The 22,761-nt window shown below is 38.2% G+C and overlaps 3 protein-coding genes and 1 pseudogene across 3 annotated transcripts; 1 reads left to right on the forward strand and 3 right to left on the reverse strand.

The window, feature by feature from the left end:
* The first annotated feature begins 1,942 nt into the window (after nucleotides 1–1,942).
* On the forward strand, nucleotides 1,943–14,580 carry LOC110790837 (phenylalanine--tRNA ligase, chloroplastic/mitochondrial). The gene is made up of 10 exons (XM_021995602.2): nucleotides 1,943–2,267; nucleotides 2,724–2,914; nucleotides 3,540–3,746; nucleotides 3,831–3,948; nucleotides 9,725–9,801; nucleotides 10,989–11,168; nucleotides 11,292–11,336; nucleotides 11,822–11,926; nucleotides 13,339–13,452; nucleotides 14,293–14,580. The coding sequence occupies exons 1-10, from the start codon at nucleotides 1,997–1,999 to the stop codon at nucleotides 14,341–14,343; spliced, it is 1,359 nt and encodes a 452-aa protein (XP_021851294.1). The 5' UTR covers nucleotides 1,943–1,996; the 3' UTR covers nucleotides 14,344–14,580.
* Nucleotides 14,581–15,130: 550 nt separating this feature from the next.
* On the reverse strand, nucleotides 15,131–16,607 carry LOC110790836 (scopoletin glucosyltransferase-like; annotated as a pseudogene).
* A 1,459-nt stretch (nucleotides 16,608–18,066) lies between these two features.
* On the reverse strand, nucleotides 18,067–19,663 carry LOC110790835 (scopoletin glucosyltransferase). The gene has a single exon (XM_021995601.2). The coding sequence runs from the start codon at nucleotides 19,617–19,619 to the stop codon at nucleotides 18,159–18,161; it is 1,461 nt and encodes a 486-aa protein (XP_021851293.2). The 5' UTR covers nucleotides 19,620–19,663; the 3' UTR covers nucleotides 18,067–18,158.
* Nucleotides 19,664–20,491: 828 nt separating this feature from the next.
* On the reverse strand, nucleotides 20,492–22,160 carry LOC110790833 (scopoletin glucosyltransferase-like). The gene has a single exon (XM_021995599.2). It carries the CDS (start codon nucleotides 22,100–22,102, stop codon nucleotides 20,639–20,641), a length of 1,464 nt encoding a protein of 487 aa, XP_021851291.2. The 5' UTR covers nucleotides 22,103–22,160; the 3' UTR covers nucleotides 20,492–20,638.
* Between the last annotated feature and the right edge of the window lie 601 nt (nucleotides 22,161–22,761).

Here is a 22,761-nt window from a genome sequence, read left to right on the forward strand (position 1 = left end):
CCTACGGGCATTTCTCAAACTTCACAAGGCCTAGGACCAAGCGATTAAGAGGTCCACATTGGGCCTAAACAAGCCTCCAGAACCAATGCAGGACACGTGTCCCAATCTTGCGTAAACACTCAATCATGCATGACCAGTTCCCGAGAAACCCTAGCACTATAAATAGTGCAGATCCCTAGGTAAAAGGGCATTCAATTCTTGCCCAACAACAACAAACCTATCTTTGCTCTGCCTTCTCTCTACAAATTACTTATCTCTCTAGCTTATACTTACTTAAGCATCGGAGGGAATATTCCTACGGGAATATTCTTGTTTTGCAGGTTGTCAGAAGTTCGTGCCAGGTCATACTTGATACCTCCGAGGAGCGCGTGCCACTTCAGCACCGTAAAAGTTCCCACAACAATTTTCATGAACCATTACTGCTCTACGTATCACCCACTCTCCTAACTTATTTACACTTGCAAATACATGTACGGGACATTGACATTTCTTAGACTTGCGTACCCCACTCCCAATTACTTCATGGAGTGAATCGGATGCCTTGCGCCTTCTTTCCGGCACACCATAGCACTCACAAGTCCACAAACAATTACGCTTCTCTTTCCCGATTCCTTTCTCTTTATCAGAACCAACCACAAATTTCACCGTACCACAACGACGGGCAATACCAAAACCCTTTTGTTTGGCATACCCCCTAAACTGTTCTTCAATCTCCTCCCAACAAGGAAACACCATACCAACCTTCAATTCAAGAACTTCCTCCTCTTCCCCGTAGGCAGTTACTACCATTCGCTTTTTTGGGGTTGTGAAACAATCCTCATCACCCTCCTACAATTACATTAAAGCCAACCCCCATCACAATTACCAATGTCAACCAACCAATTCCAAAAAATTCCAAACCAGAACACACACCAATATAATGCTCAAAAAAATCATCCTTTATAATCTTTTTGGAAATCTTACATTATTATTAATTACCATCAAATTTATAATCTTACATCATTAATTAGCATCATTTCCAAGTTCAGTATTAATTTTAATGATTAATTAATGCATTTAATCATTCATTTTAATGATTAATTCAACAATCAACAAATTCAGTAAATCAATAAATTCAGTAAATCAATAAATTCATACCAACAAACCAATAGATTAATACCAATCAACACATTAACCAATCGCAATAAATTTCAAATAACGAAAAACAATCAGATTTTACAAATCCCTAACACATGATTGCTACAAAATCCATAAAATATCAAAAATTGGAGTGAAGTGCCATTGAATGCCATTTCCAGAAACATATGAGTGCCATTTCCATGAAAAATCAATTGGATAATTTATAGAACAGATCTAGATTCATACCTCTTCGTCGGAGGAGGATTGTGGTTCATACCTCCATATGAAGTCTTCTTCTTCCTCTTCTCCTTCAACCTCGCGACTACCTTCACCATTTTCGTCACCAATGCCCTCCATTTCCGAAATTGACATTATGGAGCAACCCCCAAATAATATCTCAACAAACGTGGATGAAGAAAAAGAGGAGAACAAGAAGAAAAAAATGGGTTTGATTTTTTTTTTTGGATGAATTATGGTGGTGTTCGAAAATGAGTTCGAAGAATTGGTGGTGTTCGAAAATGGTGTTCTGCGATTTGGAACCCAACACTCAGTAAGAAAGAAGAACTAAAAGATAGGGGTTTAATGATTGCCAACTCAGCAATGCCAAATCACCATCCCGTATTACAATTTCACTATTCCGTTTTCCATTTCCCCCAAAATTATTTCACAATTACATTTATCTTTTTTTTTGGGGTTGGCATGTATTTGCCAATACATGCCAGGCATGTATTTGGACTTCCTCGGTAATGTCTTATGTCTTTGGAAATTATAGTACTACTTTGGGTTAATTAATGGCCACTTAAGTATAATCACCCCCTAAACAGCACCAGAAGCATTTCTTTGTCAAATTTCACCATCAAAACCATCTCATAAAAAAATGCTTATCCAATCAATCTGCCTGCGAAAACTGTGTGCAGCTGCTCAAACCAACTCTGCTACCACCACAGCAATGGCTGCTGCCATCTCCCTCGTTCACTCTACCTTCCTCTCTAAACCTTCACTCTTCCTCTGTAGAAATCGCGTTGCTGCCTTCGCTTTCTCCACCACATCCGCCGTTTCCTCCGACAACCTCCGCACCAAGAAATGGCGACAACCAGTGATGGCGGCATCCGCGTTGGAGGTTGGCGGCGTTAAGATTTCCAAAGAAGGTTACTACCCATTTCCCACAATTACTTCTTCTTTCAGTTTAATTGTTACTTTTTAATTTTGGGATTTCCTGTATTTTTTTTTTTAATTATATTTTATGGGTAGTTACTGGAATTTGGGTTAGTGTATGATTTCATCAGATGAATTGAATTTGATAAATGGGTAATCTGTACGTTGGTGTGTCATCTGGTCTATTTACATTCAGAATTAACCATAAATATCGAATTTCTTGTTATTGTTAATATCCATAGAAGGGTTTTAGAGGGAAGTGAAAAGAATTGAACAATTATGCGCTATAAAACCACTCTTTTGAAATACTTCAAGTGTTGTAAGCTTACTACTGAGTTTCAGTTGTTACTTTACATACAAGAGAAGTTAAGTGGTTACCGTATGATGTGATCGAAGACTTCAAGTTTTTGCATTTTCCGAATTCACTAATCTATTTGATGGGGATTCAGATGTGGTGCGCGATGATCCTACAAACAATGTCCCTGATACAATCTTCACAAAACTTGGAATGCAACTACATAGGAGAGATCAACACCCACTTGGCATATTGAAGAACGCAATCTATGATTATTTCGATGCGAATTATTCTAACAAATTTGAAAAATTCGAAGATCTTTGTCCAATTGTTCCCGTGATAGCGGTATGTCCTTGAATTTTAGATGCTCAATGAGAAGTTTCTGCACGCCTGATTTTACACATGCTGGTGTCATTATGTTGTCCCGATTTCATGCTTTTGTTCAGGTGAATGAATAAATGTTGTCTTTCTTTTTAAGTCGACATCCATGATCAGGTCGCTCTCCTTGCATGTTCTGATGTTCAAGCACACCCATTACTATAATCTGGGGATCATCTATCTCCCTGCTCAAAGGCGTCTATATGTTAATTTAGCCTCCCCTCCCCCCCAACAAAAAAAACAACTTATTTGGATTGATTAAATTCATAACAGAGCTTTATCAGACTTGTTAATGCGGAGGCTGGGAGGCTATGCTGTTATAAGGGCCCACCTAGGTAGTAAACTGAAAAATTAGGCTGTCAATACCAGATCTTTCTAAATGAATATACCACAGGTCCTTCGCATCACACCTCATTAATCAATAAGGTAAAAAATGAAAGAACTATGAGCAAGATTATTAATATATGCAGAGGATGTTTATTTTTGTTGTCGTTTTCTTTTCTTTATTCAGTTTTTCCATCTAATTATTTCAGTCAGTATCTTTAAGTTGTACGCTGTGAATCTATATAAACGTTAGAATCTATCCTTGCAGAATTTTGATGATGTCTTGGTTCCCGCTGATCATGTTAGCAGGAGTTATAATGATACGTACTATGTTGACTCCCAAACTGTTTTGAGGTGTCATACTAGTGCTCATCAAGCTGAAATACTAAGGAGTGGACACACTCATTTCCTTGTTACTGGAGATGTCTATCGTAGAGACTCTATTGACTCTACGCACTACCCAGTTTTCCATCAGGTTCTTATTCTGTGGTCTTAGAATTGTGTTTTTATATCGGCTTATTGAGCTACTTCACATTTTTTCGTTGTACTATGGTTACAGATGGAAGGTGTTCGAGTATTTTCCCCTGAAGATTGGGAGTCATCTGGCCTGGATGCTACAACCTATACAGCTCAGGATTTGAAGACATGTTTGGAGGGGTTGGCAAGACACTTATTTGGTAAATATACTTAATTTATTTGTTTGTCATGAGTGTTAAATTAGATCTTATTAGATACATGTATGATGGGAATAATCCCCGTATTAGTTGAAGGACATGGATAAACCAAAATACCAAATGATAGTAAGAATCAGCTTTTGTGCAGAAGAACAACCTCCACTGAAATTCTTGTGTTAATGATGGACTTTTGAGCGTCATAATTCACACTGAAGAACCTAGGTGAATGATCTACAAATCCTTGTTTAAAAGTTCCATCAACATACTCTGCCTTCTCTTCCCCTCCTTGACCTTCTACCAAGTTGGAATTTAAAACCGCGTTCATTTTTCTATATTTCTCCTTAGTTTCCCTTGAAACCCTAGATATCTCATATTCTAGAGGAGCTACTTCTAGCTGTTATGCTGATTCATCCCCTATTTGTTGTATCCTAGAATTTACCTCCTTAGGTACTGTAAAGTTTGTCTCAAGTTTGTCTCAGACTCTCAGCTTTAGTAGTTTTTATTTTATTTATTGTGTGAAATATATTGACCTATGTAATATCTTTTGTTATATTGATCTCCCCTTAGATTATTTTGTGGATTTTGATGTAATCCTCTTCCATACACTTGAAATTCAATCTGATAGTATGATACTGTCCTTGTAGGTAGGGGTGTTCATTACCCAAAAAAGCGGGTACCCGCATTTGCGGGTAACAAAAAAATCGGCCCATGACACGACCCGGAAAAACCAGGTACCCGTAATTGCGGGTACCTGATTTTCCGGGTCGGGTCATAGGTACCCGGATTTGTTACTTCATACTATTTTCTTTACTTCTTCCGTTCTCAGGGTACTCAAAGTTGGAGCACTTACCAAATTATACAAAGAAACTTGTTTCCATAACTTAAAAATTGCGCAAATCTGATAAGTGTCAACCCAAAAGTGGGTATTATACCAAGTTAGAAGTGGATTGCACAAGAGTACCCAAATTAATAAGACCTTTAAAGTAATTATTACAGCAAATTATCAAAAGCATCAATTGAACTTTAAAAATTAAGCTACATATTCAACACTACATATGAGATAATGGAGATAGATAGAGAAGATACAGAAAGAGAGATGGACAATCGTTTTATACTATTTATGAAAGGATTTTAGCGGCCAAAATCGAAGGATGATCGAACACGACTAACCGACTAAGAGTCACGGTGATAGTAGATATTGTTGGGGAACTTCTGCATCAGTTACTCACTTTCCTCCTTGTGGTCTGTTTTGTCGTCGGGTACAATTGAAGATCATCAAAGAGGAGAGAGAGAGAGAGGAGTTGGTGTCTGTGAGTGGGAGTGAGAAAGATGTGCGGCTGTGTGCAAAAAAATGACCAAAGTCCACCAAACCCTACCCTGTGACTAACGACATACCCATCTTAGCGGGTTTTTGGGTACCCGTATATTTTAAAAAAAAGGCCCATGACCCGACCCAGTTTTCTGTTATTTAAAATTTAAAAAATCAATCAATTACCCGGTTAAATTTTGCCGGGTCAGCGGGTCAACGGGTCGGATAATGCGAGTCGGGTATTTTTGAACACCCCTACTTGTAGTAACCAATTTTGATTTTATATCTAATATGACATATTTATATTATTAAACCCAATTTACAGCCTCCTAAACCTTTTTAACCGACACAAAAATGATGGGCTAGTTGTGCAGTTATCATTTGAGCACATGTACAGTTTGTAATGCTGTCATGAACAAAATGTTACATCACCTATCTATCATGTCGAGATAAGGAAGACTCAGAATGGAATAGTAAAGTTCAACCTAAAACTTGAACATTAGAGAAGGCTTTACATACAGACCGTGAGACGATGCAAATGGCATATTTTATGAATTTCTATTGCCTTTCAAAGTTGTGGTATACCTATCGAAGTTGTGGGGCCCGATGGCATACCTATTGAAGTCCGGAGATGCTTTAGAGAGAGAGAGGGGTTGTATGGTTAACAACACTTTTCAACAAGATTTGGGGAATTAATAGGATGCCATTGGAGTGGAGGAAAAGTACTATTATCCCCTTGTACAAGAACAAGGGTGACGTCCAAGATTGTGCCAACTGTCGAGGAATCAAACTAATGAGTCATACTATGAAACTGCGAGAGACAATTATTGAGCAAAGGTCGAAGAGAAGTGTGAAGATTTCGAAGAACCAGTTTGGATTTATGCCGGGAGATCGACTATGGAGGACATTCATCTTATAAGACAACTAATGGAGAATTATCGAGATAAGAAAAATGATTTACATATGGTTTTCATTGATTTGGAGAAGGCGTATCACAAAGTACCGAGGGAAATTCTTTGGTGGGCATTAAGTAGGAAAGGAATTCCGAGGAAGTATGTTGATATCATCAAGGACATGATGAGGGAGTTAGCACTACTTATGTGTAACAATGTCTCACTTGCTAGGAGAACAAACACTCACAACGTTCTCCAACCGGCCTACTTCAACCCTTACCCATACCTACAGCCGTGTGGGAGGACATCTCGATGGATTTTGTGGAGGGATTTCCGTTGTCTAAAGGAGTGGACGCTATCCTAGTGGTGGTGGACAGATTATCAAAGTATGCTCATTTTCTTGGTCTTAAACATCCATTCACAGCTCTCTACGTCGCTAACACTTTCATCCGCGAGGTAGTCAAGCTGCATGGGTTCCCTCTTCGATTGTTTCTGACCGGGATCGAGTAATTTTTAGTGTCTTCTGGAAGGAGTTCTATAGGCTACAAGGTATGGAGCTGAAAAGAAGCGCTGCTTATCATCCTCAAACTGACGGGCAACAGAGAATGTGAACAAGGGGCTTGAGACATATTTGAGGTGTTTTGTTGGGGAAAAACCGAAGACTTGGGCACGCTGGTTGGCATAGGCAGAGTACTCCTATAATACTTCAACTCACCTCTCCACTGGCATGACTCCATTCCGCGACCCGCCAAAACACTGCCGCGTAGGAGCTGGCCAGACATTAGTGGGCAACGTGGAAGAACAACTTCATGAACGTGATCTTGTCTTGGATGAACTTAGGCACAACCTGCTCAAGGCCCAACAGGTGATGAAAAACAATGCAGATAAAAAGAGGAGAGAAGAGCATTTTGAGGTAGGAGATACGGTGCTGCTGAAATTACAACAACCAGCTGAAATTGGTCATTGGCTAGAAGGCCTAATGAGAAGCTATGGACCATTTGAGGTCATACAAAAGGTAGGTGGGAACAATGGCGTATAAACTCAGGTCACCCCCCCCCCCCCCCCCCCCCCCCCCCCCCCCCCCCAATTGTAAATTGCACCCTGTTTTTCATGTGTCGAGAAGAGCTGTAGGAGCACAAGAAACTTCACCCTCCATTCCCAAGCAATTGACTCATGAGCTGGAGTTGATGGTAGAACCAGAAGAGTTGTTGGAGGTGCGTAGTACAACAAAAGGGGAGACAACCACCACAAAAGTTCTGATTAAATGGAGGGGGCTACCAATCTTTGATGCCACGTGGGAGGAAGGAAGCAAACCTGCTCAACAGTTGATTCCCAAGCTTCCACCTTGAGGACAAGGTGTGTCTTTGGGATCGGTGTAATGTAATGAATCATCCTAGCCGTCCACCTGTCAAATTGGTGTAAATTGGTGTACAACAGGAAGCAGAAGAAGAGTTGAGGCAAGGCAACAACTATTGCAGAAAGGCAACCAACACAACACAAGGCAAGAGAAGTGAAAGGAGCCGTTGACACACTAGTGGACAAAGCAACAACATAGCAATAAACATTAAATGCCATGTACTAGGAGGAATCAGCCTTAGTGCTTAAATAGAAGAGTAGAAGAGAGAGAAAAACTATTGTGTAATTTGTAGTAACTTGTGAGAGTTGTGACCTAAAGTCATTGTTGAAGAGTTGTAGCCTCAAGTTGCTGTTTATTTGTATCCGTACACTTTCTGTGGTGAAGTCAAAGCTTCCTCTTTTTTATCTTATTCTTCAGTGTTGTGTGTCACATGTGTGTGTGTGACAGGCTGCTATTGGAAATTGTTAGCGCATTTCATTCGAGTACATCAAGGTTTCGTACTTAGCCCTTTCCTTTTTGCTATAGTCATGGACGAATTGACGAGGTCAATTCAAGATGGTATACCCTGGTGCATGATGTTTGCAGATGATATTGTGTTGATTGATGAAACCAAAGCAGTGGAAACTAAGTTGGAGTTATGGAGATAAACATTGGAATCTCGTGGTTTTAGGTCGAGTAGAAACAAGATGGAATATATGGAGTGTAAATTTAGTGGAGTCCAAAACAGAGAGATAGGGAAACCGGGGCGATTACCTTAGATGGGAAAATTGTCCAAGGTTCTGAGATGTTTCGCTATTTAGGATCTATTACCCAAAAGGATAGGGAATTGGATGGGGATGTGGTTCATAGAATCAAAACAGGTTTGTTGAAGTGGAAAAGTGCCACGGACCCACGGGGTTCCTATGTGATCCAGGCATGCCACAAAGATTGAAGGGAAAACTCTACCACACGACAATTCGTTCGGCGTTTTTATACAGCACGCAGTGAAACGTGCATAAGATGAATGTGGCGGTGATGTGCATGTTACGTTGGATGTGTGGCCATACATGAAAGAATCGATTGAGGAATGAGATTATTAGGATGAAAGGGGTTGCACCGATTGAGTTTAAGATGATGGAAAATCTTTTAAGATGGTTTGGACATGTAAGAAGAAGATCAAGTAATGTCCTGGTTAGGAGGTTAGAAGGGTAGCAAAGTGATAGGATTGCAAGGGGTAGGGGAAGACCTAAGAAAACTTGGAGGAAGGTTATTGTGCATGATATGAGCCTAATTGGGATTGAGGAAAATATGGCGTTGGATAGGACAGAGTGGAGGGAGAGAATATACGTTGATGACGTTATTTGAGTTATACATCTTCTATTTTGACTCTCTTAATTTACTTCTTGCGTTTTGCAAACCTTTTGTGGACGTTTTTTTTTTGTTCTTTTTTTTCAAGGCTAATTTTTATATGCTATTTTCAAATATACTTATTGTATTTATTTTTATTTTTCTCATTTTAAACTTTACTTATTTTTACTATCCATTATAATATTTTTATAAATTATTTACCTCTTATTTTACTTTCATTACTTTTACTTTCCCCCTCTTTCTTGTTTATTCTTTTTACTTCCCGCTCCTGTCTTGTTTGATTGGTCACATTGACGATCTCCTATGTCGATTCACTTTAGCAGACCCCAAATCATTTGGGACTAAGGTTTTGTTGTTGTTGTTGTTGTTTTCAAAGTTGTGGTTCTCAAAGTTGTGGTTCTTTTAACATTGGAATATAGTCCTTTTTATGCTCAACTATTTGGGTTGGTCTAAGTATGACTATTACTAAAGCAAAATCTGGCATAACAAGTATGCAAGGGCCCACATAAAGTCTTTCAAAGATGCAAGAGCATCAGCATTCTACATCGATTAACCTTCGCAGTAGGTATTAAACGAGTTGAAAATTATCATAAAAATATAAAAAGGTGAAAGGAGTTTGGCTAGGGATTGATCCCGTGTCTAGTTGATAATTAGAGTGGGAACTGGACCACTGAGCTATCTCTGTTCATCATTATCAGTAGAGCGTGCAATTGAATATACATTTTTTTTTTCCAGATTTAACCCCTATTGGCACCGCCACTGGTTGGTACACAGATATTAATAACTGTTGTAATTTGTTTTTGAATCTATACCGTGTTACCTTTGATATGTTTCTAGTTGCAGACCTATTATGATCCCATGTGCTATGTGCAGGTGCTGTTGAGATGCGTTGGGTTGATACTTATTTTCCTTTCACTAGTCCATCTTTTGAACTTGAAATATTTTTCCAGGTACATATGGCTGTCCTTTCTCATGTATTATGCACTCCTTCTGTTTGATTTATTCTATTCCTGGTCTATAAATTTTACCACTTACCCTCTTTTTCCCACAATATTTACGCCTTTCCATTCACTCTTTGTTTGTTTTTTCCTTGCATATACCTACCTTTTTACTCCATCTCTCTTTATTCACTTTTTCGTACACCCCTCATATTTTCCATATTTACCTAAAAACAAGATTCCAACGTATGTGACTAGAACAAAAAGGAACGGAGAGAGTATCATTGGTTACAAATAACCTTTTTGGACTTTTGCCTGCATTTCAGTTCTGCAAAACACTGCAATCTAGAATTGAAACGATAGAAATGAGTAGATCGAGCAAGTAGCCAAAATTTAAAGAAAAACTGTTCTTAATGGTCTACTACCATAGTACCATGCATATTGATAAATAAAAATGTTATTTATTTGCTGAATAGATATCTTTGTCAAAAACCATAGCAAACACGAATAAAGTACTTGACTAAACTACCCCTTGTAAACGGGAATTAACAAACAGGAAAATACCTATAGAAGGATAATGTAGCAAGGGCGACTGCAAAATAAGTTTCCTGCATTTTATCCTTGACAACAAGGGTGACTATTTGTTTTTCTCTGGTACTGGTATTTGTTCTCCATTAGCCTTTAAAATCTTAGATTTAATAAGATTTGAATCAGAATCCTAGAAAGTTTTACATTGCAACTGCTGTTTCCTATACCTCTTGTTGTGGATATGAATGTCAAAATGTATGACCTCATTGATTGAGGTGAAAATACAAATATTCCTTCACTGTTAATTTCTACTCTCCTACTTCCATGAGTTCCATCATGATACCTGACCCAGTTTGCCAACAAACTACATTGACCATTGATGTCTTAAGTAATACATTCACAAAAAATTATACAATTGAGATTCAAAAATATACATTGAAAATAATCCAACAAATATTTTTATAGTAACATTTGTTATTTATATATTTTATAAAAATGCCGTCAAAGTAAGCACATGAACAGTAAAGAAGTCAAAACGAGTAAGGTATTACGGGATAGAGGGAGTATTTCTTATTTGAACGGTGTTTTTTTCTTTCTGTGATGAGTTATTGGGTTCTCTGTTATTGACTTTGCATCTGTTATATTCTGGTTTCTGTGATTGTTCTGAGCAGGAGAAGTGGTTGGAAGTATTGGGCTGTGGGGTAATGGAGCGAGAGATACTAAAAAGAAGTGGTAAAACAGAAAACTATGCTTGGGCTTTTGGTTTGGGACTGGAGAGGCTAGCCATGGTCTTATTTGACATACCTGACATTCGACTTTTCTGGTCAAGCGATAAGCGGTTTACTTCTCAGGTCTTGGTTAACTAGATCCCCAGTGAATAATTTTTCTTCCTGTGAAATTTTCTGTCATTGTTAAAACACTATCCTATTTTCTGTATATAATGTGGTTGTGCTGACTGGGTTTGAATTTTACAGTTCACTAAAGGCCAGCTTGGTGTTAAGTTTAAGCCATTTTCAAAGGTAATGCAACCAAAAAATTCATATATTTGAGATCTGGTGTATGCTGATGTAGATTTTTTATCGTCATTTCATTTTTTCCTAGTGAAAGAACAGTCGTTGGAAAATTTGATGTGCATTTCAAAAACTGCTTTCTTGCTGTTAAAGGGAGTTAAAATCTGAATAAAGTGTACAATTCAAAGAATTTGGCTTATGCTTCAAAGCAGGTGATTGAAGGCCTTGAGGCTTTGGAGATTTAAGTGATTTAGGCAATTTAGAAGGCAAAAAAGCTTTTTGGGATGCAATTATAAAAATTGCTTCTGTAAGAATAAGATTGATTATGGTTCTTTTGAAGTTAAAGGCTATAAAGTATGCTATACCAAAGTTCCTTCTCGGCAAATAATTTTATTTCATTGTTCTGAATCTTTAGTTGTAAATGGTTTCTTTTATCATTGTTTCATAAGACTGAATTTGCTGCTGCTTGAATTTGAATGGCTTTGTATCTGTAGTTCCCTCCTTGTTACAAAGACGTAAGTTTTTGGATAAGTGAGGCATTTACCGAGAACAACTTATGTGAAGTGGTCCGAGGCATTGCCGGAGATCTCGCAGAAGAGGTATACATCCATCTCCTTTTCCCCAAGAGTTGTTATTCCTTTCTGTTTAGTCACTACTTTCTAACAAGACCACTTCACCCGTTTGCTGTGAAGGTGGCTGGCTAACTCAATGTTTTTATTGTCTATTTCTTTTGCTGGAGTCAGAATTATGCACTTTTGTTTCTCCGTTGAGAATTTCCTAGGGATTCCGTAATTATTACATTTAATTGTAAATTTGAAGGGCTAAACTCTTTTGGAGATACGAGGTGTAAGTCTTTATGGGATGCATATTTCCTATTGCGCAAGCTACAACTATTGGGGCTGTAATTCCAGGAATTGTCCATTTCTGAATTATTTTGATTTTTGGTATTGCTTCATTCGGGTCATTTGTACTCAACATTCAATAGTGAACTGATATCCCCAGACTTCTCACAACAGTGAAAAGTAACTCCCATTTTCACCATGTTTTATGCATGTCTATGGTTGAATTGTTTCTAAAAGGTCTGCAATAGCCAGCTTATGTAATTCATTAGAAGATAGCACTTGGTCGATGTGATTATTGTATCATTTGTGCTTTCTGAGTGTTGCATTGAAGGACCTGTTATTCACCTGTTGAATATACGGGTTATGTGATTTTTTTTTTGATGCTACTTGCTAACTGAAAGTTTAGGTGCTTACGTTAACATTTGAGGAAAGGTGCCCACTCCATCCCCCATTCTCCAGCACCTTTCAAATAGTGAAGGCAGTGTTCTGAACTTCTCATTTGACCAACATTTACATCATGGTTGGTGCACCTTCACTGGTATTCAACCCAGGATAGGTTTACTGGGAATGGCCCAAACACCTAAAATATCTGTCTTTAATGTCCAGGAAGCCTATGGATGATCATTTTCCTGCTAAGTGATAGATATGGTTCGATACAAAGTTATAAATTGTGGTAGTGATAATGCGTTTGTCAATTTCATGGAATGTCTTGTTCGGATGAATCTGGTTATGAATCTTCATCCGAAATATGTGTTTTTCTTCATAACTTTCCGTTACCACTCATTACTACCTCTAGAGGTCTTAATGAAAACTTAGGAAGAAAAACACGTGCTCGTGATGAAGATACGTTATCTGTTATCATATACATTTACGCAGGACATTGTATATTGCGCCGATGAACAAAATATTTTACCAAAGTCTGTTCCCCCGTTGTTGCAACAACCAGAATACCTCACTACCTGAGAGGCCCAGACTTTGTCCTTTCTCTACTGTCTGTGTGTGTGTGAGGGGGGGGGGGGGGGGGTGTTCTTTTTTCTTTATTTTGTGCTTTTTGTGTGTGTTTGTGGGGGGGGGGGGGACTTGGTGGTAATAATGTTCCTTTGCTTATGAGAAATTAGGTTATAGTACCTAAGAACAATCTGTGAACTTGTTTTTTTTTTCCTATTCAGGTGCAATTGATTGATAATTTTACCAATAAGAAAGGCATGACAAGTCACTGCTATCGAATCACTTATCGATCGATGGAGCGTTCTCTTACAGATGAGGAAATAAACGAGTTGCAGGTATGTGTTGTATATATCTGGTTGTGATGATGCTGTCGTTATTTTATTTAAGTGGAATAAATAAATATGACCCTAGATTTTCCCTCATTCTTGTGATATTGGGTAATGCAAGTATGGTTGTTGTACTTGTAAATATTAAGGACCTCTAACATTAAGCTATAGGTAGAGGAGCTTAGATGTGCTACTGGTTGAAATCCCGCTCAAAGAGTGTATATCTTCTGCATGGCATGATCAACGTCCTGTAATGCCAGGATTCTTAGATCTCATCATCTTTCCTAAAATGTCGCTGAAGGAATATGTCTTTTCCATGACAAGTCATGAATAAATAATATTAGAAAGACACCAGGGGGTGTCACTGCTAAGAATAATCTTTAGCTTGGAGACCATTAATAGCAGAATTTATGGGCAGGAGACTTAACTCTACAAGAATGATGAAAAAAATCTCTCTTCAATGTAAAACCCTAGCCTATTTTTATAGCTAAAGGTTAAAGTTGTCTTGTTCCTTCCAACATGAAAAAGGAAACTAAATGACCTAGTTTACTACTTAAATACAAGCCGAATACCTAAACAATTAATTAATGAACTAAATAGCCCAATAATTAACCCTTACAGCGTAGAAACTATTTAAAGGCCCAACAGACCTAAAATAAGTTCAATGATATTGAAGACAATAATAAAATCTCACTTGTAAAATCCCTACTGTATGAGTAAGGTAAAATCAAGAGGGTACATAAATAAAGCAGTAAAGATTCTCACAGGGAGCCTTGATCTGCATCAAGGACTTTATCTAAAATTTGCTTCCACTTGCTGATCAATTATGCTCATATTTTGTCTATGCAGTCGAAAGTGAGAGAGGTGGTGCAGGAAAAGTTGAAGGTTGTTTTAAGATAAGATTTTGGCGCTAAGGATCTGTGGCTTGTGACTTCTGCCTTGTATATTTCTTCACTTGCTATAATCTATATATGAAATCGGTTCTTTTTTTGCTTAATATAGTTCATTAGTAGTTCTTAGCTTGCACTTTTCTTGGTTTCACACATGCTTGAGAAACCTCTGCAATGACTCAAAATTGAGGAGTAGAAATGCTGTATCAATATTTCACATGATAATGACTGCTGTGTTTTTTGAACATATCTGCATTCTACATGCCTATCGGTAGGAACCCAGCACTAACTTTTTAGTTTGCCATTTGTGGAGGTCTGCTACTCTGCTTTTTTGAACCTGAATACCACGCACTATATGTACGCATTGAGTGGCTAGCTTCTTTGTTTGTTTCATGTCTTAAATGATGCATAGTGTAGATGTGCTTCTTTTGTACTTTAGGTCTCTTCTAGGTAGCTTGCTGAATGCTGTTCCTAATAAAGTTTGAGTACTATATTTGCAAAGTAAATGTGACATGGTGTTCTTTAGCCCCTTTCTGACATGGTTTTCTAATATTTTCCCTCGTTTACCTTGGATAGGGTGGGGTTGTTTATTTTCAAGAGAGACCCCTTAAAACATTGTATTGCCATTGTTTCCTTCACCATCTTTCAGAAAAGGAACGAGTCTAGGAACTCCATACATTCCATGTTATTAAACTTATGACAAATTTGCATTCCTAGAAATAAAAGAGGAAAATATACAGGGAAGTAGGAAATAGAAAACAGAGAAGTAAGAATGACAGTTGAAACTCAGAAAGTTATCATGGCAATTCTTTTGCTTGAAGGTGATAACCCTGTAGCTCATTTATCAGTGCACTTAAGTCAGAGTATGATGAGCCACCTTCTGCAACAGCCTTCCATGCCATTTCCTTGAGCTTCTTTGCTGTGTTTCTCTTCTCTTCTGCCTCTTTTCCCACCATAATTTCTGTCAATGCTTTCTGTATAGCATCCTGCTTGATGAGATACTCTATTGAAGGCATCCTACTCCACTTTTTTGCCCTGACAGGGACGCCAGTCTTCAAAATTTGTGTCACCAATTTTTCATTATAGAATTGCTCAGCGAAAATAGGCCATGTAACCATTGGCACTCCAGATGAGATCCCTTCCAGTGTTGAATTCCACCCACAATGAGTCACAAAAGCTCCTATGGCTTCATGCTCCAAGATCAACAGTTGTGGCGCCCACCCTCGTATTATCAAACCTTTCCCTTCCATCTGTTGTTCAAATTTTGGTGGCAACCATTCTTCACTCTTTTTGTCATTATGAGTCCTCACGACCCAGATGAATTCTTGTCCGGAGGCTTCTAAAGCCATTGCAATCTCGTGTAGTTGAGGACCTATAAAGTTTGCAAGGCTTCCAAAACAGATATAAATTACTGAATCTGGCTTCTTAAAGTTAAGCCATTTCAAACACTCGTGTTCATTAGTTGAAGCCTGCTTGCCTCTGTGAGCTTTATCCTCAATGCTTTTGTTGCACATGGAAACAGGACCTATATTCCATGCCCTCCTTTCCTGTTCTTTCCTGTAAATATCTGCATAGTGTGGTTCCAACTCATAAAAGCTGTTAACAATTACCCCATAACTCTTGAGCTCTGACTCCCTGCTCCTAATTAACATCCTTTTAACATATGTGTCCTCATTTTTCCACACATTTTCTGGGAGCTGTGATCTTGTCAACTGAACCTCATGTGGGATACAAGGAAGAAAGAACGGCTCCTCATCACATGAGACATTCTTGTAGGGCTTGTTTAGCCAAATAATCTCTCCCACACAAAGAGAAAAGAAGCCAGTCGCGTGGAAGACTATCATCTCTAGGTACTGCTCTAGCTGCTTGCTTAGCATCTCTGTAGCTTCTAAGAACTTGGTTAGTAATCCAAGCTTCGATGCCTCCTCCAAGTTCTGGCATCCTTCGGGAAGGCCAACTTCTTGTGCTGGGATCTGAACAAAGTTATGCTGATCATTGGAGCTCTGTTCTTGCTGTTTTCGATTGCCTTGGTGAAGATGGGCATGTTGTGAGGGGTTGTGATAATGGTTATCCTTACACCGCGAGCTGCAAAGAGCCCTGCGATGTCAAGGATAGGAAGCATGTGGCCTTGGGCCATGAATGGGAACAAAACTACATGGAGCTGTTGAGGTTCATCCCCCATATTGATATCTGATCAGATTTTGACCTTGGAACTTTGGAGAGTTGGGGGATGAGATAGTAAGAAACTAAGAATGAACTTTAGATTGATAACTTCATGTACGGGATTGGAAGTAAGTTGAAGAACTGTGGTAGAAACTCCGCGATTATCTGACTAGATGAACGCCTACTGTCTGTATAGATATAAATATGGTGGGCCTTCTACCCAAAAATAGAATAAAGTAGAATGTCCATATTATTGTGAAACACCTACTTATGAAACCGTTCCCATTATTTCGTAACGAAGGGAGTATGTAAAAGGTTGTGGCGTAGTGGTTTAGTCTTGAACAAGAGGTTGGTTGAAGGTTTATGTCTGAGATTTGTAATGTTCTTAGTGAGATTTGATCGACGAAATCTGGAGTAGGTATCTATGACTACCATTGTGGAAAAATTAGGAACTTTTAGGTCCACATGTTTCCACAATTCTTAACTTTCCGTATAGTATGTTTATTTTTTTATTTTTGGTTTCTAGATTATGGGGTAGAGATAAAGGAAAAGGCAAGAAGCCGACTGTGTTTACAGCTCAAGATGTAGAGAACGCGAAAGAGGAGAACATTGCGGCATCTAAGAGAAGGGGAAGGCCACAGAAACCATTGAAGGAAGAGGTTGGAGATGAAGAGATTGCGAAAATAGTAAATGGTGTTGAAAATGCTAATAGTTCAATGACAAGTAGAAGTTCAAAAGGTCAAATTACTGCTAATGTATGGACTCATTTGGCCATGAGTCATGATTGGCAAGAATCTTACACAAAGCTTTTGAGGTGGAGTACCATATGAAAGCAGAATTCTGGATAGTTTTTTTTTTTTTTTTTTTTTTAATTTTTTTAAAGGTATATAAAGTCTAACAGTCTAGGGGCGGATCTTCATTAGGGCAAGCCTTAAAACATTTTTGTTTGAGTTAGTACCTACTAATAGTAGGTACGGAATTGTGTTGTCCAACGTTCAATATTCATATCTTGAACAAGAGGTTGAAGGTTCAAATCTTGGTCCCTTCAAATTATTTCTAAACTTTTCAATGAGACTTGATTGAGTGAATCTGGAGTAGGATCCTATGACTAACATTGTGGTTTTCATGGTACAAAAGTTAGAAAGTTTTAGGTCCACATGCTTCCACGTTTTCTATGTAGTGATTATATGACTAATTATTTTTAATTGTTAATTTTTTTTTTCTTTTTTTGGGAGAGGTATGTAGCCTGAATCAATTATATAATTAAATAATTGCCGTACCCCAATGAGAATTGTGATTAGTAATGCTTAATTATTCCACTTAGGAGGCGAGATGTGAATATGCTTCAATATTTTTCTAGCTGAGGATCTTCTAGAATTGCCGCACATTTACACTTGGAGGAGATGTTTAGCTTATATTTTCAGTAGAGACCCTTGATGTGTTAGAAGAGGTAGAGCTGTTGTTCGATGAAAGACCTTTCAAAGTATAGATGTCCATAAAAAATGGACTAGATGTTTTCTAAATAGTTAATTTTCTTGAATTCAACCAAATAATCAATAATTTGCTTGGCTTACAACTAATTTCAGATTTTGAACATAAATGGCGATATGATAATTTGCATCAATGATGAATTACAGAGGAAATAGGACAGAGAATTAAAACTTAAACTGTTAACATGCTATTGTTCTTCTTGAAGGGATCATAACTTCTTAATTCTTTTATCAATGTTGTTATTTCAGATTGTGAAGAACCACCTTCTTCAACAGCCTTCCATGCCATTTCCTTGAGCTTCTTTGCTCTGTTTCTCCTCTCTTCTGCCTCTTTTCCCACCATTATTTCTGTCAATGCTTTCTGTATAGCATCCTGGTTGATGAGATACTCTATTGAAGGAATTCTACTCCACTTTTTAGCCCCGACAGGGACGCCAGTCTTCAAAATTTGAGTCACCAATTTTTCGTTATAGAATTGGTCAGCGAAAATAGGCCATGTAACCATTGGTACACCAGCTGAAATCCCTTCTAGTGTTGAGTTCCAGCCACAGTGAGTCACAAAAGCTCCAATGGCTTCATGCTCCAAGATTAACACCTGTGGAGCCCATCCTCTTATTATCAGGCCTTTGCCTTCTGTCCGTTGTTCGAATCCAGGTGGCAACCACTCTTCATTCTTTCTTATATTGTCTGCATTATTCCTCACGACCCAAATGAATTCTTGCCCTGTGATTTCTAGAGCCACTGCAATCTCATGCAGTTGAGGAGCTATAAAGCTTACTGTGCTCCCAAAACAAATGTAAATTACTGAATTAGGCTTCTTTGAGCTAAGCCATTTCAAGCACTCGTGTTCATCTATTGACTCCTCTTTGCTTTTGTTGCTTAGTGAAACAGGACCTATATTCCATGACCTCCTCCCCAATTCTTTTCTGAAAAAATTTGCATAATCAGGTTCCAACTCATAAAAGCTGTTAACAATCACTCCGTAACTCTCGAGCTCTGATTCCTTGATCTTATCCATTCTCCTTTTGAATTCCGTTTCGTCACTTTTCCTTAAATCTTCCGAGATCTGCAGTCCTGTTAACTGTATCTCATGGGGAAGGGAAGGAAGAAGGAATGTCTGTTGGTCAGAAGACACATTCTTAAAGGGCTCATGTAGCCTGATAATTTCTTGAGCACAAAGGGAAAAGTAGCTAAACCCATGGAAGACTAGCCTAGGGATGTTGAACTTAGCTGCACAATCAGTTGCCCATGGGAAGAACATGTCAGCAACAAGGCAGTTGGGTCTGACCTTCTCCAAGTACTGCTCGAGTTGCTCACTTAGCAAATCTGCAGCTTTGAAAAACTTGTTGATAAACTCAGGTCTCATTACTTGTTCCATGTTCTCGAGTCCTTCAGCCAGGCCAGCTTCCCTTGCTGGAAACCTGAATATCTCAATGTTAATCGAGGCTTCAATTCCCTTGCTGCTTTGGATGACCTTTGAGAAGGTGGAGACATTTAGAGGGGTGGTGATAATGGTCACCTTCACTTTATTGCGAGCTGCAAAGAGTCTCGCTATATCAAGGGTTGGAATCATGTGGCCATGTGCCATGAATGGGAAGAAAACTATGTGAAGTTCTTCAGGTTTAGCACCCATTTTGACAATCGAGAGATGATATAAGACAGTGAACTATAGATTTATGAATTTATAGATGCTCCAAAGTGGCTTAGAGCTATTCCTTCCGTCCTTAAAAGAATTGCCCCGTTGCAATATTTTTTGGGTCAAACTTTGAAAACTTTGACCATGAATTATCATTAGCCTATAAGAATTAATATAGTCATGCAGGGTTTTGTTATATTCGTTTCAATATATATTTTCGGAATATCAAACTTTTATACTTTTTACACGTATAGAATTAAAGATATTTACGTTTTAAGTCATGTTTTGGAGACCGTGGAAAATCAAATGAGACAATCTTTAAGGGACGTAGGGAGTATTTTTGACAAGTCCAAGTTGACTGAGTAATGCATGCCTACGTAATTGCTTATGATATCCCTTTTGATTTCAGCAACTTAAATAGAATATTCTTCGTCAAAGGGTTTGGAAAACTGAGAAGTCCTTATTCTTGAGTCTCTTTCCAAGTTGAAAGAATTTTCGCCTATGTAGAAGAGAGTTTGGTTTTGAACATTGCATGTATTCTTTTTAGTTTTTTCCCCTTAAGTAGCTATTAGATATTGAGAAGTTTAATAGTCAAATTGTTAAGTTTAATCTGTATATTTAATTATGCAAAAACTTTTTTGAGAACAGTTGCACTTGCACCTATATTTTTCCTGTAACACCAACTAGATTTTGGGAGACTTTTTATTGCTGGAGGGTGACTTAAATATATCTAGGAATTACTTCTTGTACTCCAATTAAATTAAGGACTCGGGATGTGTTTCTTTGAGGTTGCTTAGCCTTGGAAGCTCCAAAGTCTGTATAAAGTTAGGCCTTGTGATTGTAGAAATATGATCACTAAGAGTAGGAACTACGAAGTGTAACCACATACGGATTGTTATCTTGAACTCCATTGTTGTGTTGACATTTTTATTTTTTTCCATAACTTCCATGGCCAAGAAATAGAAGAGTAAAAGTATAGTCTGAGTCGGAAAAAGAAAACATAGACTTGCGAAAACTTATACTTCCTCATTTAGTTGTAGGAGTTGATAACCTCTTATCTCATTTATCAATTCACTTAAGTCCATGTATGAAGAGCCACCTTGTTCAACAGCCTTCCGTGCCATTTCCTTTAAATTCTTTGCTCTGTTTCTCCTCTCATCAGTCTCTTTTCCTGCCATGATTTCTGTCAATGCTTTCACTATAGCATCCTTCTTCACGAGACACTCTATTGAAGGTGTCCTACTCCACTTTTTAGCTCCAACTGGGACGCCAGTCTTCAAAATCTGAGTCACTAATTTTTCGTTATAGAATTGCTCGGCAAAAATAGGCCATGTAACCATTGGCACACCAGCCGAGATCCCTTCTAGTGTCGAATTCCATCCACAGTGAGTCACGAATGCTCCTATGGCCTCATGCTCCAAGATTATCACCTGTGGAGCCCACCCCCTTATTATCATCCCTTTCTCTTTCATCCTCTGTTCAAATCCTGTTGGCAACCATTCTTCATTCTTTCCATTTCTCACAACCCAGATAAACTGTTGTCCCGAGGCTTCCACAGCCATTGCTATCTCGTGCAATTGAGCTGCTATAAAACTTGCTGTGCTTCCAAAACAGATGTAAATAACTGAGTCAGGCTTTTTTGAGTTAAGCCATTTCAAGCACTCATGCTCATCTATTGAAGCCTGTTTGCCTCTCTGTGCTTTATCCTCTATGCTTCTGTTGCTCAGTGAGACAGGGCCTATATTCCATAGCCTTCTTCCAAATTCTTTCCTGAATAAGTCTGCATAATCAGGTTCCAACTCATAAAAGCTGTTAACAATCACCCCGTAACTCTTGAGCTCTGATTCCTTGAAGCTAATCGTCCTCCTTTTGTAGTCTGAATCCTCACTATTCCTTAATTCTTCTGAAATTTGCAGTCTTGTCAACTGTATCTCATGGGGTAGGTAAGGAAGAACAAATGTCTCTTCATCAGAGGAAACATTCTTAAAGGGCTCATGTAGCCTAATAACTTCTTGTGCACAAAGAGAAAAGGAGGAAATCCCGTGGAAGACTAGCCTTGGGATGTTGAACTTAGATGCAAGGTCAGTTGCCCATGGAAAGAACATGTCAGCAACGAGACAATTAGGACGGACCTTCTCCAAGTAATGATCGAGTTGCTCGCTTAGCATCTCTGTAGCTTTGAAGAACCCATTCATAAGTTCAGACCCTAACACTTGCTCTAGGTTTTCTAATCCTTGAGGTAGGCCAGCTTCTTTAGCCGGAAACCTGAATGCCTCAATGTTAATAACTGGGGCTTCAATTTTCTTTCCGTTTCCAATGGCTTTGGTGAAGGTGGCAACATTGAGAGGGGTTGTGATGATGGTCGCCATCACGCCATCACGAGCTGCAAAGAGTCTTGCTATATCAAGGGTTGGAATCATGTGACCGTGTGCCATGAATGGGAAGAGAACTACATGGAGTTCTTTAGGTTTAGCACCCATATTGAGAGAGATGGTTAATGAGAATGAACTTGACGTATATAGACCAATATATATATATATATATATATATATATATATATATATATAAAAGATGATCCAGATATATCTTTTTTGTGCTATATTTTAATGAAGGACGTCGGAAGATTAGTGCCTATGTTTTTCTGACATAATCGCTTATATCATCCCTTTTGATTTCAACAATACTAATAGTATTTCCTTCCTAAAAGTTTAGGAAAATTGGCACATCTATTTTTCAACAGTTTGATGACAGTAGAGAATTTGGTTTTGAATATGGCATGTAATTTTCCGTTTCTCTTCTTTTCTGTACAATATTTTGTCTGTTTGAAAATAATTGGCTGTACGTGTTACCGACTAGTTTTGAGGTGACTTATTATATTATTGAGTGCGACTATAGTAAAATTCAGAAGAATTGCCCTTTTTTTTTATTGTCAAGGAGTGGCTTGACTGATTGATGCTTGTTTTGTGCCATAAAACCGATTAAGATGGCAAAATTTGGACATTAAAGTCAAATGTGGTTCTATTTTTTTTTTACATGGAGTTACCGATGAGATTATTAAGAGTATAATATACAACTCTTTTACACAGACATTCTCATTTTTAGTAGTAGTTGTATTCAGGTTAGAATGCTGTGTAATGGG

Source organism: Spinacia oleracea, chromosome 4, assembly GCF_020520425.1.
Source record: "Spinacia oleracea cultivar Varoflay chromosome 4, BTI_SOV_V1, whole genome shotgun sequence".
Classification (NCBI taxonomy): domain Eukaryota; kingdom Viridiplantae; phylum Streptophyta; class Magnoliopsida; order Caryophyllales; family Amaranthaceae; genus Spinacia; species Spinacia oleracea.